We start from the raw sequence: 16,944 nt of genomic DNA on the forward strand, positions 1-16,944 counted from the left end.
GACTCCATCTGCACTGCATGTGTGTGCTACTTTGATGTGAGACTAAGCAGCACATCTGGTTAACGATGCCCTGCCACTGTTCTGGGATCTCAAATCAAACATTTTAGAGATCATTTTACCAAGACGTTGACATGGCCAATTTGTTATACAATTTGTGCTTCTTGTGTGTGTGTTTGTTTGTTTTTAGTTGTGTTTGTGTGTTTGAATGTGCCCCCTTGTATTCGTTATGCTCACAGGGCTGTCACATGTTTGGGTCTCATGATTTACTCCAGGCTTTTTACAGTTTCTCTATCATCCGTTGTGTTCTTCATCTTTTTATTACTTGAAGAATGAATCAATTAGCACATAGTTCTCTCTTTTGGTTTACAAAATTATTGTACTTTGTTTTTTTTTCCAATTCATTTCCAATGGTTTTTAATTATTATTTTTACTTTCTATGTTTTTTAATTATGCTAAAACACGTGACTGTTAAGTGCTATACCACTATAGTGGTTTGTGTCCCTACATTCTACTGGCAAGCGTTGCATTAATTCTACATAAGCGTCCCACAACATTATAAAGCATGCCGTGACCGCGCCGCTTCGGCTCTGCTTGTGAAAGATCCCGTCACGTTGCATTATGGGAGCTCCTCACTCTGTCTGTCAGTCTATCAGTCAATCAGCCGCTGAATCGCCGTCCCTGTGTAAGACGAGAAGCATTTCCGTGCCGCCACCCATTCAGCTGTCACCAGGACCTATCATAACAAATCCCACCCTTTTCGGAAGCCTCTGATTGACAGTTTGTCACAGGGGTTTGGATCGTTGTTGAATCCATTGTAGAGCAGAATTAGGTGCAGAAATATCTCCACTATATTCATATTTTTTCCTTTAGTTTATTTTATGTTGTGAATGTCTGCCGGTAATGTTGCAAACCAGCAGTACTGTTCTATGTCCCACACGCACAGTTTTTTAGGATGGTGCAATTAGTGCCTCCAGCCTCTGTTTCACTCATCACTACCACTATGGGAGCGGAGTGTTTTGTCAAATCATCCCGGGGTGCACGCAGTGACCCAGGCCTAAACCCCCTGCCCAGCCCACCCTGGAGGCCCCTACAGGTAAAATGGACCGCAGTCCACTTTTTCCCCGGTGGTCCTTCTTTGCCCCCTCTCATCCGCCCTCCCCACTGGATCTGTGGTTGGTGGTAGAGGGACAGAATATGTGTTGGAAGTCAGAAACAGCAAAGCGGGGTAAGGACAGATCTACACAGAAAGTCGGGAAATGTTGCATCTAGACACAGAAAAAGCAGAGGATAAATTCCTTAATCAATCATTTTCCTTGTATTTGGTAAATTATAAAATGTTGAAAAATAGTGAAATCTGTGAAAATAAATTTCCTTTAAATTCAGATTTTAGCTCCATGTTGCAGTCTTTATATAAAAATACTCAACAACTCAAGAACAGCCAACCATCAAAACCAAAGAAACTCCCACTAGCATCCTTTATTATATTCCAGATGTTGCTCCTCCTGTATCTTTGGCTCTCATCTTGCTGAAGCTGCTGTTACGTTTGAGGGTCGAGATTTTAAAAATCCTAAAAAAAATCCTAAAAAGCAAGAGTTGATGTCAGGATAGCGAGACAAGTCTGTGTTTGTTCCCGACAGCGTAGAAAATGCACATTATTTTTTTAGGCGAGTTCTTCTCACTGACACACAGCCCAAATACAGCAGCAGACTGTTCTGTCTATTGTGGTGCTGTAATGGTGTGGAACAGAGTGATGAGTAGACTGTTAGCTCCACCGGTGGATCAGCTCTCCATGCTTCATTAACTGTGTGTGTGTGTGTGTGTGTGGTGTTGTTTTTGGTCCACTTGCATGCTTTCAGCTTTGGCAGTGCAGAGTGAAATCGTCTCCGCCGCTGGATTAGGGCTACCCAAGGTAACCGTTTATGGAAGCTTTTTTTCACGATAACATCAGAAATGCGCTTTGTGAGAGAATAGATATTTAGATGTATTTTTGCTTGCGAGGCCACGGAACTTTTATGCTAGGTTCATGCGTGCGCTGAGCATGATGGATGGAGTGATTAATATTAATATTTGTTAGTCATGAAGAGGATAAGGATGAGAGTTGGTTTTAACTTTTGTTCATATCTGCCTTGTGCAAATTGGCTCGGGGAATTAACAAAACAGGACAGGCTCATTTTAATACGACCACTCATTTTCGAGGATTTTGAATAATGGTGAAATATCAGTGACCTTTTGATGTGAGCCAGTTTGGCTGGAATTGCATGTGTGTCGTCTTTTGTCCGTCTGTCATTCTTTGCCTCTGCTTTGCTTTGCTAAACTCTCTCTCTCACACACGCACGTACGCACACACACACACACACACACACACACACACACACACACACACACACACACACACACACACGCGCCGGCTGTGTGGAAAGCCCACTTTTTTACAGTGCTTTTGCCTGTGCCCTCTGTCTCCCGTCCTCTCTCTCTGCCTGGCATCCAGCCGCTGATGATGACGCAGGGAGAGCAGAGGAGAGCCGAGGAGAGAGGGAGGCGGAGAGAGGCTGACACAGAAAATACACAAAGACAGCAGAGCAAAAAAGGTAAAACAGGTAAAACCAAAAGGTTTTTTGCTTGGCTGCTGTGCACAGGCCTGCAGGTGGTGAATTGCGCTCCAAGAAAAAGTCTTCCTCTGCTTTCGCTAGAGACGTACTAGCGATGCGGCTTCTCTCAGCTCACATCGCCATAACGAAGCTCCATCTGTACTGCATATGCATTTACACTCACCAGGCATCAGAAGTCACACTGTCGTGCTGCTGTTTTCTGCTTGTGGTTTTTTGAGCCCTGGGACCAGAACAGTATGAGGATTTGTTGGAGCCACAAAGCACTCACTTGATGCAGCCTGACCCTGTGACCCAGGGGGAAAGCTTGCCGGTGGGGCTGAAGAACAACAAAGGAGTGATGGGAGACACTGCATGGCACAGACCAGTGTCTGGCACACGCGGATGGGGGGGGGATGTATGGGACGATGATTCATCCGCACAGGAATGTTTGGAGCCGTTGGCACACGGCATTTGGTCGGAACAGAAGTCGGTATTAAGGGGACCACTTCTGTATCTTCTTCTGTGAACAGAGTCCCTGGAGATGGATGAGTTCGAGACAATCTGTCAACAGGCGTCAGAGCGTGTGTGAATGCAGATGTGTGTGTGTGTGTGTGTGAGCCGGCGTGGCTCCCACCGACACCTATTCAGGATGCTCGCAGCACCCTGTCGTCATAGTGACGGGGGGGGCAAGCGAGAGAATGATGATTGTGTGTGTGTGCATGAGAGAGTGAGAGAGAGAGAGAGAGAGAGAGAAAAAGGAGGAGTGAGAGGGCTGAGGAAGCAGGGACACAGAGTTGCGCAGGAGCGATGGAGGAACAGGCTTTTTGCTGTGATCAGTGTTTTCATCACTAGTGTTGTTCTTCAGCTGCTCTGTCGTGGGGATTACAGTCGTCTTTCCACTCTCTCACACACACGAGCCTGGATTGATCAATGATCACTTGCACACACACCCACACGCACTCTAACCGGAGGTAGTCCTACCCGTAGGGGTTGCTGTGCTGGAATGGGAAGATGCTACAGCTGCTGCTGTTTGGCCTGTGTGTCAGGTGTGCGTGAGCTGGGGATTCGGGTGTGTTGATTCCCACGCACGCTTTGACACACCCACACCTAATGCCTGGTGCGTTCCCGAGGGGACATACAGCACGCCTGGCCCAGGGCCCTCCATGCCATGGTAAATACCTGCTAAACCTACCTCGAGCGAACCGGTGCTATGTGATGGAGGCAGGAGGCAAGTCAAATGCAACACACTTGGACTGTTGTTGATGCGTGGGAAGTTTCATTTCAAGGTGAAGATGCTTGCCGCCTGTGTGTGTGTGTGTGTGTGTGTGTGTGTGTTTTAACAGCGATCCTGAGGTTTTCCCGATGTGTTTATCGACACTGCTCGGGAGAAAGGGATGTGTTTGTCGTAGCTTTTGCCTCGCTGTCTTAAGCAAAAGGTCGTGCGTTACCTTTTTGCACAGCTGGTTTGAGCTGAAGTGTGAAAGCGCTCTTCTTCCCCTGCAGTCCTCCTGTGCATGTGTTAGTGCCATCGCGTATGCGTGTTCCGATGCCGTTATCTCGCTCTACCTCTTCTCCCGCCGCTGGCCTTGTTCCCCTAGAGAGTGACTCTGCGTAAGCAAGATGCGTTCGTGCGTCTGGGTATGTGCGTGATCGTCACACTGTTTTTGTACAGATAAAGGTCAACAGAGAGAGCAAGAATGGGACAGAAAGAGGGTGACCACATAAAGAATGAGGGGGAAATGGAAGCTGAGGTGTCTTCTGTTTTGTATCATCGCAGCATTCGTCACCGTGACGCCAGTTTGCCTGTTTGTCTGTTTATCTCCGTTTTCAGGTCACCTACTTTGCTTCCTGTCGTCACTGCGAGTTCTCAGTCACCGGTTGTCCCACACTTCCTCCGCGTCTTTACCTCCCCGTGAGCAGAGTGAAGCAGCAGCCATCTTTGCTCCCTGCTCAAGGCACTCAGTAATCACCGTGCTGCCAGCTGCTCCAGGTCTTCTTCTTTACGTCTCCACTCGCCAGTTTGCAGAGAAAGAAGTTGCCTCACTGTGCTTCATAGAAAATGGTGGCACTTTGAAATGTAGAAGTGGCGCAATAAAATTCCCATATTGACTACTGTCCTTGTTGATCAATAATAGGATGGGAATTTATAAGGTTATTGGTTATCTTATTGCTATTCCTTATTGTTTCAGAACAACCGAGATGAACTTAAATCACAGCTATTTGTTACAAAGAAAAAAATGGCCACCTTTGGACGTGCTGAAATATTTTTCTTAGCAATGAGTTAAGGAATTCCTTCACAGTTTTTAAACCAGAACGAGAATGGTCCCAGCGCCGGCTCCTTGTGATGGAGCAGGAGAGACAGATGCCCAGCTTCCTGCCTTGCTTCCTCCACCTTTCGTCTCTCTCTCTCTCCGGGGGCTGGTTATTTCTATCGGTGTGGTGATTCTGTCCTGCAGCCTAAGAGTGCCACCTCTTACTACTCGCCTTCCTGGAGTTCTTTCCCTATTGAGATTGTTTTGTTTCTGGCCTACCCAGCAATGCAATGCAATAAACCAGCCAACAGATTCTATTGTTACTGTACCAAAACATGTGGTGGTGAATAATTATGCGGCCAACTCGTTCCCCGCTGTGCTATTAGACAACCCAATGCGCTCCAATAAAGGAATAAACACAGACACGGGGCGGGTCTGTGTTTATTCCTTCATTTCATTCATTCATTGTTACTGGCAACACAAAAGGCAGTGGACTATGAAGGCCTGTTATCCCTGCCCTTGTCTCAGAGCAATCACACATTAACAAGCCTACAGTGGTTTCTTTGTGTACTTCTGCTTATGTGTTAATCAAGTGCGCAATCAGTGATTTATCGTATGCGGCAGTTGAAAACACAGCGGGTCAAAAGCCTCAGAGTCGCTCCTTTGAACGTTGGTTTCTGGTCTTTATTCCTTGTTGTTCCTTACTTGAGAAGCAGGAGAGACTACCTTGCTGGGCCTTTTTTTTTCAGGCTTGCAGAGATTAATCTTTGATGCTTTTCAGGCAGCACGATGTCCACTGTAGAGTGTGACCCGGTTAAGAATCTACAAGACGCCTGACGTTGAGGTGTCCGAGGTGTCCGGAGACGTTTGTCAAGCCGTCTTTGTGCGATTTTTTTTGTGCTTCGAAGGAATACCAGATGTTCTCAGATGACCTTGTTTGTCTTGACTAAAGCTACAGTGGTAGTTGATTGTATTTTTCTACGTATGCACACTTTTTTTTTGCATTTAATGAGCTTGTCCAACAGGGGCACTAGTTTGATGGGCCGTTTGCTATGTAATTGATTTGAATAACAACTTTAACCCCATTTCTTCTCGCCCTCGTTGCATATGCTTCATAAAAAACTGGTCTTGCCTTTTTTTGTGTTTACAGGAAGAATGCAAGCAGATCATGGCACGCCAGAAATCTAACAGCCAGTCGGACTCCCACGACGATGAGGTTTCTCCCCCACCACCCAACCCTGTTGTCAAGGCTCGGCGCCGCAGGGGAGGGGTCAGCGCCGAGGTGTACACCGAAGAGGACGCTGTCAGCTACGTACGCAAGGTCAGCATTAGACCCTGGGGGTGCATGCGGCAACATCTACTCACAAATCTATTTTTTTGTTGTTGTGTTGATGTGTTTCCACCAACTCATTGACGTGTTGGCACGCAAACGTATGACAGCTGTGCAGGCACAGGTGAACTAAAAAGCTTTTAAAAATAGAAAACCACACTCTAAAATCGGGATAAGTATATTCGAGCCAAAACATCAAGTAGGTTGATTGTTTATTTGTTTGGAAACAGAGCTGACACCCACTCGAGAACACATCCATCGAATCGTCGTGACAGTGAAAAGGGAGACGAGCTGTACAGCCATTAATGAGCGGACATGGTTTAATGTTTGTTTGCTGAACCAGCTTTTGAACTGATGTTCGGCACGAATACTGAGATTGAACATTTGTGACGTAAAGATGGATTATGGCACACTCCCACTCATGAAATGAGAAGATGTGCTGAACAGGACGACAGCTTTACAGTCATTTTATTTGATAGACACACGCTAATATCTTCACATACTTTGTACAATGTTATCATGGGCCTGTTGGTTCATTTTTAATTTGCTTGACGCGCCATTGATTGCTGGGTAACGACAAAACTGCTCCAACCCCCATCACCACGCTGTAATCGCATGGCCACTGAAGCGTTCAGTGAATGTGTGTGTGTGTGTCTGCCTTCAGAGCCATGAACACAAATGCATGAGGGTGTGTGTGTGTGTGTGTCAGGTGTGTACACACACACACACACACACTCATGCATTTGTGTTCATTTCTCTGAAGTCAGACACTGCAGTAATGTGTTGATGTGTTGAAGATCTCCAGCCTCATTCTCTTCGCTGTGTTACTCACTATCTCACAGACTAGCACACACACATGCGCACATAAACACACACACACTTACAGATGGACACACCAGACAGCCACGTCAGCTGCATGCATAAAAGAAATGAATTTGTGTGCTTAGTCAACGCAGCAGGCCATCAGAGAAAAGTTCATTAAAACCGAATTATAAGATGAAAGCCCATTATTGCTTCAGCATGAAAGAGCAGTTTATTCGACCATCAATTTACACCAAGTTAACAGACACACACTCACACACACACGCATGCTATAAATGTGCCAACACCCTCTACATCATCATAGTCATCAAAGAATCCAGTGTGAAAATCAGCAGCTGTTAAACAGAGCACAATCAATTAGCGAACCCTGCTCATCTGATTAAAAGGAGCTTTGCTGTAAAGCGCCGTGAGTCTTAACAAATCGTGAGGCCCGTCGGCCCGGAGATGACATTTGACAGATGACATGGTGATTTGCAGTGCTGACCGCAGATTGATGGGAACTACTGTTAAAACCCACTTGAAGGCGTGGAGACAAAACGGGCCTCCGTTTTTCATCCAACTGTAAAGGGCATATAAAAAAGAGCTTATTTTAGGAAATTTATGTAATGTCGTTGAAGCAAAAAATGCAGATCCAATCCCAATTCTGAAGCCTTACTTCAGTTTCTGCTTGTCTAACTTCATTGAGTACACATGTAACAATGCAACCGAGGTTGATTGGCTGCTTGCAGGCACAGCTGGTAAATCATTAGAAATTATTTTTTTCCCTAAGCGGCTTTCCTCTGACTTATTGGCGAGAAAAGAATTTGTAAAACCCCACCCTGGCAAGTAGCAGAAGTAACGACAGTGATTCAAAAGCTGGAAACAAGCTGGGTGCCCAGACATTTATTGATACCCTGGGTGACAGTACCGATGTCTGACAATGATAAGTGTCTGACCTCAAATATGAATCTCAAAATGACTTCATTTTTATCTCTGGGCCATCTGTGACCTCATCTGCCTCAAGCCCGGCCCGGGCCTCCTCCTCCTCCTCTTCTCTCTGCCCACTGAGTGGCCAGGCCCAGGGTGCTGCAGATAGATACATTTCACTACTTTCTAAGCCATGTGATGTGGTCTAGTGTGTGCATGTGCATGTTGTGCACAGCGCGGCGTGGTCGTCTTCATGTGGACACATCTGTTGCTCTAACGTAATTATAACCTAGCCCCCCACCAGACAAAACCCACGCACACACACAGGGACACACTCCTAGAGCCTCTCAAGTGATTCTCCAGCAAGAATCGTCCCGTTTTGTCCGGTCACTCGTCCTTTTTGACCTTCTCTTTCCTTTTTCGGCCTACGTTAAAACGCGTTTTCTAGGATTCCAGGTCATGAATACACACTTCTTTGGCTTTCGTGTGCCTACATACATTGCCATTACCTTACACACACACACACACACACACACACACACACACACACACACACACACACACACACACACACACCACACACAGTCTGGGACAGAAAAATGCATGTTTTATGAATGAGTTCATGCCCCTTGTGAATTTTTCAAGGCTGTGTGACATTTGCAGTGTAATCCCCGAACAGATGGGCTTTCCCAAAAATACGCAGACGCACGTGCCGGATATTCCTTTCAGAGTTTGCCAATATGCTGCTCTTTAATTACTCAATTTAGCCTGCCTTTGAAGCCGGGCCCATTATGTGTTTTGTGGTGGTCTGTTTCATGTGTCCACCTGTGCAGTGTAATGCAGTGGACTGTAACAGATATCACTGCTTTGTCCACACAGGTGATCCCCAAGGACTACAAGACCATGACCGCCTTGGCCAAAGCTATTTCCAAGAATGTGCTGTTTGCTCACCTGGACGATAATGAAAGAAGGTACAACACATTTGTAACCCCCCCCCCCCCATCTCAGCCTTTTTAATGAGGTTGCACAACATAAGTGGATGGAATCATAAACAGGCGATTGTTCCAGAGTGTACTTCCTTTTTGGTCATTGTGTTGATTGCTCATCTAAAGTCTGCAGAGACACAAAGGGGTGAACATGGACAGATGCAGCAGAAGTGGGAGGTGTGCAGCAAAGGGTGGAGCTAACTGGGCAACTGGGTGTGTCTGTGTGTGTTGTGTTGCTGGTTGTCACGGTAACCTGTCTGTATGTCAGGGCGGTTGCTCCGAGACACATTGCTGAGAAATCAACGATTCTCAATAGTCATCTTAGAAAATAAGTGGCCAATTCCCCCTCCACCCCCCCCCTTCTCCCCCCCCCTGCTTTTTCATACCATCTGCTCCTTCCATTGTTCTTTCACATTCCTCCCCTCAACCATCGTCCCTCCGTCCTCCCATCTGTCCCGTGTCTTCAGTGATGGCAGGGTCTGGCTTTGACAGAGGAAGGGGTATTGTGGGAAAGGCTCTCAGGTGGCAGCCGCCAACCGGAATAGTGTTTTATTGCCGGGGAGAATCCATTATGCTCCATGGAGAGGAAAACACTGGAGCCTTCCTGATGGCTAAAGCCTTCACGGACCAAACGCAAAACACACTCTTTCCAGTCTTTCGTCAGCTGACAATTTGCCGCGGCTCCCTTGGCGCAGGCATGCGGACCCCTGATTGCACGTCAGTGCTTCTGAAGCAGCACCGAGCGGAGCGCAGCGCGTGATGGGCCCGGACAGTTTGAAAAACCACGTACTTTGGGTGGCTGATGTGGCCGATTAGGGCTTACGCCACAAAAATATGCGGCAGCAGACCATAAACCATCAGGTTTCAATGTACCCAAGGCCCTCTTGGCATGCCGAGCTATGTAATGGCGTCGGAGGGCGGCCCATGAATCCATGCATGATGTAGAATTCATCCGACTGGCTGTCATGTTTGCTGTCTCGCTACACATAGCTCGCGTCGCCCATTAACTCAATGCACACAGGAATTCTTGTTCTGTCATTGGTGGGCAAACACGCAGCTAGCGAACACATTGTCTGATTTGCTAGATTGGACTTTGACATGGCAGATACTTGGCTATTCTCTGAATTCTCTTTGACTGTGAAGGTGCATCTGTGACTTCAGCTCATTTTATATGATGAACAATGTTCCGAAAATGACTGTAGAAGTGTATGTATCTATATAAGTGGAAAATGAAAGCACTCTCAGCTCCAGGGTGTTGGTCGTTGCATTTTGATGCCTTCTGTCGCTGCATCTATGAAGTCACGGTATGAAGTACATTGGCTTCTTTTGGTGTGCCAGAACTGTCGGGGACTGACGCACATTAGCAGATGGAGTCTGACTGCACGGCCGTCGTTGCTCTCTCTCTCTCTCTCTCTCTCTCTCTCCTCCTCCTTCTCAGTTTCTCACTCCTTCCTCGTTCTACAAACAGCTGTCTATTTGGGTTATCAGATGTTCTTGCACATGTGGTCTCAGTGTAATGATAATGGAAGATTGCTCTGTGCTTGACATCAGGAGGATGGGTCAGTGCATCACTGGATGACAGAGGGCTAGACGCAAAAACTTCTGACTTCTTTCAACGGCTGATTTTTTTTGTTTTTGTTTGGCTGAGTGTATTTGATAGAGCAATAGATGGGGTCGGTAGCTGTCCGTGTGTGAAGGAAGCATGTTGTGTAATTAGTCAGTGAGCAGTTATGTAAGCTGAATTCCACACGATTGTCCCCCCATTAGCACTATATTATGCTATCGTTGTCCCCTTCGGTAATGAGCGAGAATGAAACAACGAAGCCCTTTTCTTTTCGCTCTCCTTTTCCTGGTTGTCTTATCCTCTTTTGTCCTTTCTTAATTTACTGATATGTCCTTCTAAAAGTTCTTCTGCTGAAGCCATATACTGTACTGCAGTATGTCACATGGGCTTGTTTTAACTTTGTAGTTAGTAACCATATCTAGCGCCAGTCGTCAACTTATTCTAATAGGCAATGAAATAATGGACTATATCTGTGTGTGAATTCACTTTAATGCACGCAGCTAAAAGTTCTTATCACTTTTGTTAATTCAAACAATTATTGGTTTGGAAACAAATCTGCAGAATGGACCCATCACATGCATACTTTTGGCTTGATTGATACATAATGGCCAAATTGAATGTACATTCGACAATCATGTGGACAATCATCCACATATTTTATTTGATCGGATTCAACCTTTTAATTGAATTTTGGGTGTATCAAACACGATTTATACACACACACACACACACAAACACACACACACACACACACGGAAAACCATGCCCACAAATACCACCATCACTTCAGAGGATGACAGGGATTACATTATCATGAGAAACACACACACACACACACACACACACACACACACACACACACAAAAGCACATTCTGGAGTATGCATGTCAGACTGTGTTCCCACTGAGGCTGCTCCAGCTGGAGATGTGGAGTCTTTGATTAACACACCATTCCACGTGTCAAACTTCATGGCCTAAACGTTTCTGAGCTCCACCAGCAGCATTTGTGTGTCTATGTGTGTATGTGTGTGTATTCCATCTTTTCTCACCTTCATGGAAGTGAAACCTTGACACATTTCTGCCTTCCAGATTCCAGCTAAACACTGTTTTTGTAATTATAAGGCAGTTTTGTGGGCGAGTTGAGAAGGATATAGAGATGAAAAGATCAAAGCACATAGTTTTCATTTTTTCAAGTATTTTAAGTATATATTATTCAGATTTATCTTGAAAAACACACATTCTAACATTACTCATGCATTAAGTCAGTGTAGATACATTGAAGCAATACAGGAATGTTTGGTTTTGCTGTTAAAAAAAAGCTCATTGCTTGTTTATAATACAAACTGTAAAGGAATGAACATATTCCAGCATAAAGGGAAAGTTTCTCTCTTTGACCTTCACTGATCTCCAAACCAATGTTGAATCTTTTTGGACCTCTTTACTCACATTCACATTAGCTGCCATAATGACCTCATTATGATATGCTCACACAAACAGAGAGGCAAGCCCGCCAGATGTGATCGGAGCAGGTGTTTGATATCACATTGTGCTGAACTTGCTTTACTAACACTCAAACCTGCCTGCAACCAGCTGTCTCAATACTGTAACCATGGCCTTATCACATAGACTGAAACTATTATCTCACCATTTGGCTGTATGATTACTCCCTTTTGGTTTCAGCTAACTAACAGCACTCAGATAAGAGGTTTCAGATCAAAGGTCTCGATAAGAAAAGGCCAGGGTTGATAACGGGAAGAAATCACGCTGATGTTTTGCACCAATTTGGATATAGATGGATGTCAAGTTTACAGGATTCTGTGTGTGTGTCCGGGCACTGGAACCAGTTTGTCCAGGTGCACTCTTAGCCTATCTAATCAACCTCTTCCCCTCGTTTCATGCCTATTGAGCATCGGCCTTTTTAATGTGGTCCATCGGCTGTTTAAACACACATTGTTTCAGCTTCTATTGTGTTTCTTATCTAACTTCCGACTAAAGTGATATGATGATTTTCTGATAGCTGTCGACTTTGTATATGTTAAGGTTTGGCTGTTTATTTCTTTTTTATCTTGTTTTGCACACCTGCGTAGATGACCTTGACAATCTCTTACTTTGATAGAGTGTGAATGCACGGATAGAGAGGAGGCAGGGCGGAACAGCAATTCTTTGAGGTCACATTTAGAGAGAGAGTAATTACAGAGGAAGAGGAAAAAGGAAATCTGAGGTGCATTTATTTTTCCCTTAACACAAACTAATAGATCATCAATTTATCTTGCTCTGAATGCATTAGACTAATGCCGCCATACCACAAAACCGGGGAGAAAACCAACATAAGAAGCCCTGCTGTCTGTGTCTCTGGCAGAGATGAGGCTCATTCAAAACAAAATAAAATTACCATCTAATTAAAACAAAAACAAAACTAACTAGCACTGTCAACACGTCAGTCAACATTTTGCAGTCATAGCAAAGGATGCAAAGGGGGTAAGGGTTGTAAAGAGGTGCTGCTTCCCTCATCCTGCCTGCTTTAGTCCTTTTATTAAGAAGCAGAGTAATGAGTTGATGAAGTGATCGATTAGTTGACCTCTGACCCCTAAATCCTGACCTCTGCACCTTCCCCACTAGCCCCTGCCGACGGACAAGGAACATCTTTAGTGTACAGGCACTCTTTGTCTGTGTGTGTATTTGTGTGTTTGCTTAAATCGGCGTAAATTCAATTATACATTAATCAGGGAGAGACCGAAAACCTCAAAAAAAAAAAAAAAAGCGAAGTGAAAGACACCAAATTATGCTGGAGAGATCGTCTAGTGTTCCAGCAGAAGTTTATTCAAGGCCTTTGTGAAGGGACAAAGCAAAAAAGAGGATGATATGTGAGATAGTCATATCAGATGATCACATCATCATATCTGAGGGCATTTATCTGAATCAGCTCTCAGATCAGGAGACGTGAAACCTGAACCCCGCGTTCCGGTGAATGTCTTTACAGACACGCTGTTTCTCAAATTAACCCTCGGAGGCAAAATGTTTCTTTTGGTCGACTGCGACCAAATGCACACTTACGGCCTCGCGCTTCTCACACCTCCATCGTCCCGTAGCGTGAGCCTTGGTGTGCTGTTACCTCGCAGCAGCCCCTAGAGGGTGTTTCTGCCACACGCTGATAATACACACATCGACTATCTCTAGCATCATAGCTTCTGCTAGTCAGTCCACACTCGTCCTTTGTGGACACAAATACATGCAGGGAAATGGTGTGCCCACGTCTTAGGACACTTGTCTTCCTTGATGTCCTTGCTGGAAGTTTGTGGTGGTGCTTATACAGGGCGCTGTGCCCCTGAATGCTTTGCTGGATGTTTGTCTTCTCCCATCAAAATCTGTTTCCTCCCAATTTTGGAGTGGCTAAGGAAATATCCCGCAGTGTCGGTAGTGTGGCTATTTGTGTCTCTTGTATTGAGTACCCTCTTCTCTATGTGCTCAAGTGGACGACTCCTTTAACTGTTTAACTGCGTCTGTGATGTGTTTTTCCTGGCGGGCTGGGCAACAAATGCATGAACTATTCAGCAGGTTTCTGTTAAATGTTTAGTCTATTTGCTTGCGTTTATGTTTCCTGTCTTTCTGATTCCCTCATTGACTCTCTGTGTGTTCTCATCCTCGATCTTCTTGAGAGCGTGGTGGTCCTCCTTTTTTTCTCTCCCCCCTTTTACTCTTGCTGCCTTTCTCCCTGTCTCGGTCTCGCAGGCTCCTTCACTTCTGCATCCACACTCACATCTAGTCCCTCCCCCCACATTCATGTCCTCGTCCCCTGCATGGCTTTGTGCTGCCGCCACAAAAGCCAGGGGCCAGGCGATGAGGTCACTCTCCACAGGAGAGCTGCAGGCCTGACTGAACCGCGACCATCCCCACCACCATCCAGTGCGCAGAGGGCCAAGCAGCGGCACCTCCCCCCCCCCCCGGCACAAACATCTGTCCCTCGGCTCACCAAACCACACCTTTACGCCCATGCAAACCACGCGACGCCAACTTACGCAAAAACACACTCTGCAGGAAGTTCCCATCCGTACAAGTACGCATGTGTGCAAGATAGTGAAGATAACACACACACACACACTTATCACTCATTCATTCGTGGACATTTACTGAGCTGTTTGCTGGAAACTTTTGTCCTCTCTCACAGCCTTTGCTGTGCTTTAACCTGTCCCCTGCTGCCTCGTCCGCCCCCTGCATCTTTTCTCCATCCGTCACTCCATCCGTTTCTCCGTCCAAGTTCTTTAGAAAGCAGTGAGTCATGGCTTAGTGTTGGTTTCTGGAGTCCCTTAAGAAAGTTGTGTTCCCTCCAAAGTGTACCCTACAGTCTGTGCAGGCCGGTTTTGCAGCTTGCTATGATTCATCCCTGCCTCTTCAGCTGCTAATACCATTAATGTGAGTGAGTGTGTGTGTGTGTGTGCAAGCATGTTCTCCTGCGTACATGTGCGTAGGTACTAAAGCTGTCTGAACAAAGTTGTCTGCACATGTATGCAGGCATCTTCATGTACGTCTGGCGGTGTCTAGGAAAAGTGCTGATTTTAGATTAGAGCGGCAGTTTGATCAAACGTCGACAGTGGGAGAAGTAGGGAATCAGCTCCTCGATCTCTTCCAACCAGGTGGGCCCTCAAACGCGTTTCGACTGCTGTGAGAGTGAGAGTCAAGAGAGGAACACATAAAAGAGAGAGAGAGGACCTATTTCAAATCACCGCTTACACTTGAAGGATGTGTGTGTGTGTGTTTACTGTAGTTGGAGTATATTGATAAGGAGTGACTGAGGGCGGGACAGCGGCACGCTTCATTTCAAGCGAATGGATATGCGTCGTAAAATGTGCGAGTGTGCATGACAGTGACTTCCTGGCAAGAGTTTGCCCCCCCCACCACCCCCCCTGCTGCGAGGACGTGATGTTCCTGTAACCCTTCAAAGCACAGCCCACACATTAGCCGGGGGACAGAGCAGCCTAGCGCCCTACAGAACAGCCGAGCTTGGCCCATGGCCTCCTATTGTATACATCCCGTCCGCTTTGTCTACACTACCGTGATAGGTTCCAGTGTACAGGCACAGACAACAGTCTTGTTATAGCATGTTAATTCTCCCATGACCTCCTTGTTGGTTTGTGGATGTCACTCCGGTCGGGGGTTCATTTAGAACAGAGGTGCTCAGCTCATTTCCATGCCTGAGAGGTTTGAATGTGCGATGTCTCAAAGAGCTTGTGATATGGAATTTAGGTCATCGCAGAGAAAATGTGTTTTTTCAGGTGATTCATGCTGCTCTAGTTTTCTACAGTACCTACTCTGACTCAACTTCTAAGTGGTCTCAGCATTATGGTTGCAGGAATTATTGTATTTTTAATTGATGTTTTATGATCTATTGCGAGACACCCTAGAAGCATTGACAAAAACTGATTTAATGGTAATCAGAGAAATGTAGAGACATTGGGAAGTAAAACAGTCAGACAAATAGCCGTCAGTAAAACATTAACATTGAATGTTTTATTTTTTTTATTTGGTTGACAGTGGTCCAAAATTAAATAAAGGAGGTTTGTTCGTTGTTTGTGGTTGTGTTTTGTCATCTGTGCTGTAATAGTTTTATGGCATTCCAGAGATTTCTTTCTTCCCAAAGTCTTCCATTATTGAGGAAGCAACATTAGCCTCTCTAAATTGTGGTAATAAAATGACCTTTAATTCCTTATCAATAAACAAGCTTCAGACCTCAAAACTCAATAATATTTTTTTATCCCTAAACGGTGAGAATTGTATCCAGCCGAAAGCCCAATGACATTTCCAGGTGGCAACATTAGCACATTCCATTGTGGTAGCACATCGGTTGCTCAACACCTTTCAGGTCTGCAGGCTGCATGTCTGATGAAGACGTCGGTTGCGTCAGTCAGATGTCACCTATTGAAAGTCATGCATGCTCATTGCTCACAGTGCGGGTGGATGGGGTGTATGCACACGCACACGCACAACAACACAAACACAGTGTATAGTTGTAGCCTTTAGTATTCGATACTTTATGCTTCACTTTTCTCCATCTAACGGTCCACTAGTCCTCCCCTCCCTATTCCTCAGTCCTCTCAGTTTGCGGCATGACCACATATATGTTTGAGCGGGCATGCGCTGTGTTGTGTAAACACCTCTCAGGTGTTACCCCTCAACAAAAAACCATTTCCATCCCAACGTGCTTCACAAACGCTTATCTTGTCCCAGTGCTTGTCTTCTGTGAGGTGGGAGTGAGGGAGGGAGCGGAGCGGAGGGGAGGGTGGAGAAGGGGAAAAGACATACCCCCCGGGACAGAAGCGTGTCCTGTGATGTTTAGCTACGTGTCAGGATATGTGTGTTGTCTGTGTGCGTGTGTGTGTTTGTGTGTGTGTCTACTGTGCGAGACAGAGAGATAGTACAAGAGAGGCATAACTCCTGTACACGTATACACAGTAATCCATTCAGTTGAATGACAATTTTTTATTTATCTTTGCATATCAGAT

At 45.6% G+C, this 16,944-nt stretch overlaps 1 protein-coding gene across 6 annotated transcripts in view; it reads left to right on the plus strand.

Moving 5' to 3' along the window:
• Positions 1 to 16,944, plus strand: part of prkar1b (protein kinase, cAMP-dependent, regulatory, type I, beta) — a 46,035-nt gene that overhangs the window by 4,640 nt on the left and 24,451 nt on the right. For 2 of the 6 annotated variants that reach the window (XM_037476270.2, XM_037476264.2), the window contains 2 exons: positions 5,991 to 6,161; positions 8,778 to 8,869. In XM_037476270.2, coding sequence (XP_037332167.1) covers positions 6,009 to 6,161; positions 8,778 to 8,869 — 245 coding nt within the window. In that variant the 5' untranslated portion in view covers positions 5,991 to 6,008. Of the gene's footprint in view, positions 1 to 1,809; positions 1,910 to 3,314; positions 3,875 to 5,647; positions 5,801 to 5,990; positions 6,162 to 8,777; positions 8,870 to 16,944 lie in introns of those variants that run through there. The other 4 variants (XM_037476266.2, XM_037476267.2, XM_037476269.2 and 1 more) reach the window with 4 other exon arrangements.

This window comes from Pungitius pungitius, chromosome 12 (assembly GCF_949316345.1).
Source record: "Pungitius pungitius chromosome 12, fPunPun2.1, whole genome shotgun sequence".
Taxonomy (NCBI): domain Eukaryota; kingdom Metazoa; phylum Chordata; class Actinopteri; order Perciformes; family Gasterosteidae; genus Pungitius; species Pungitius pungitius.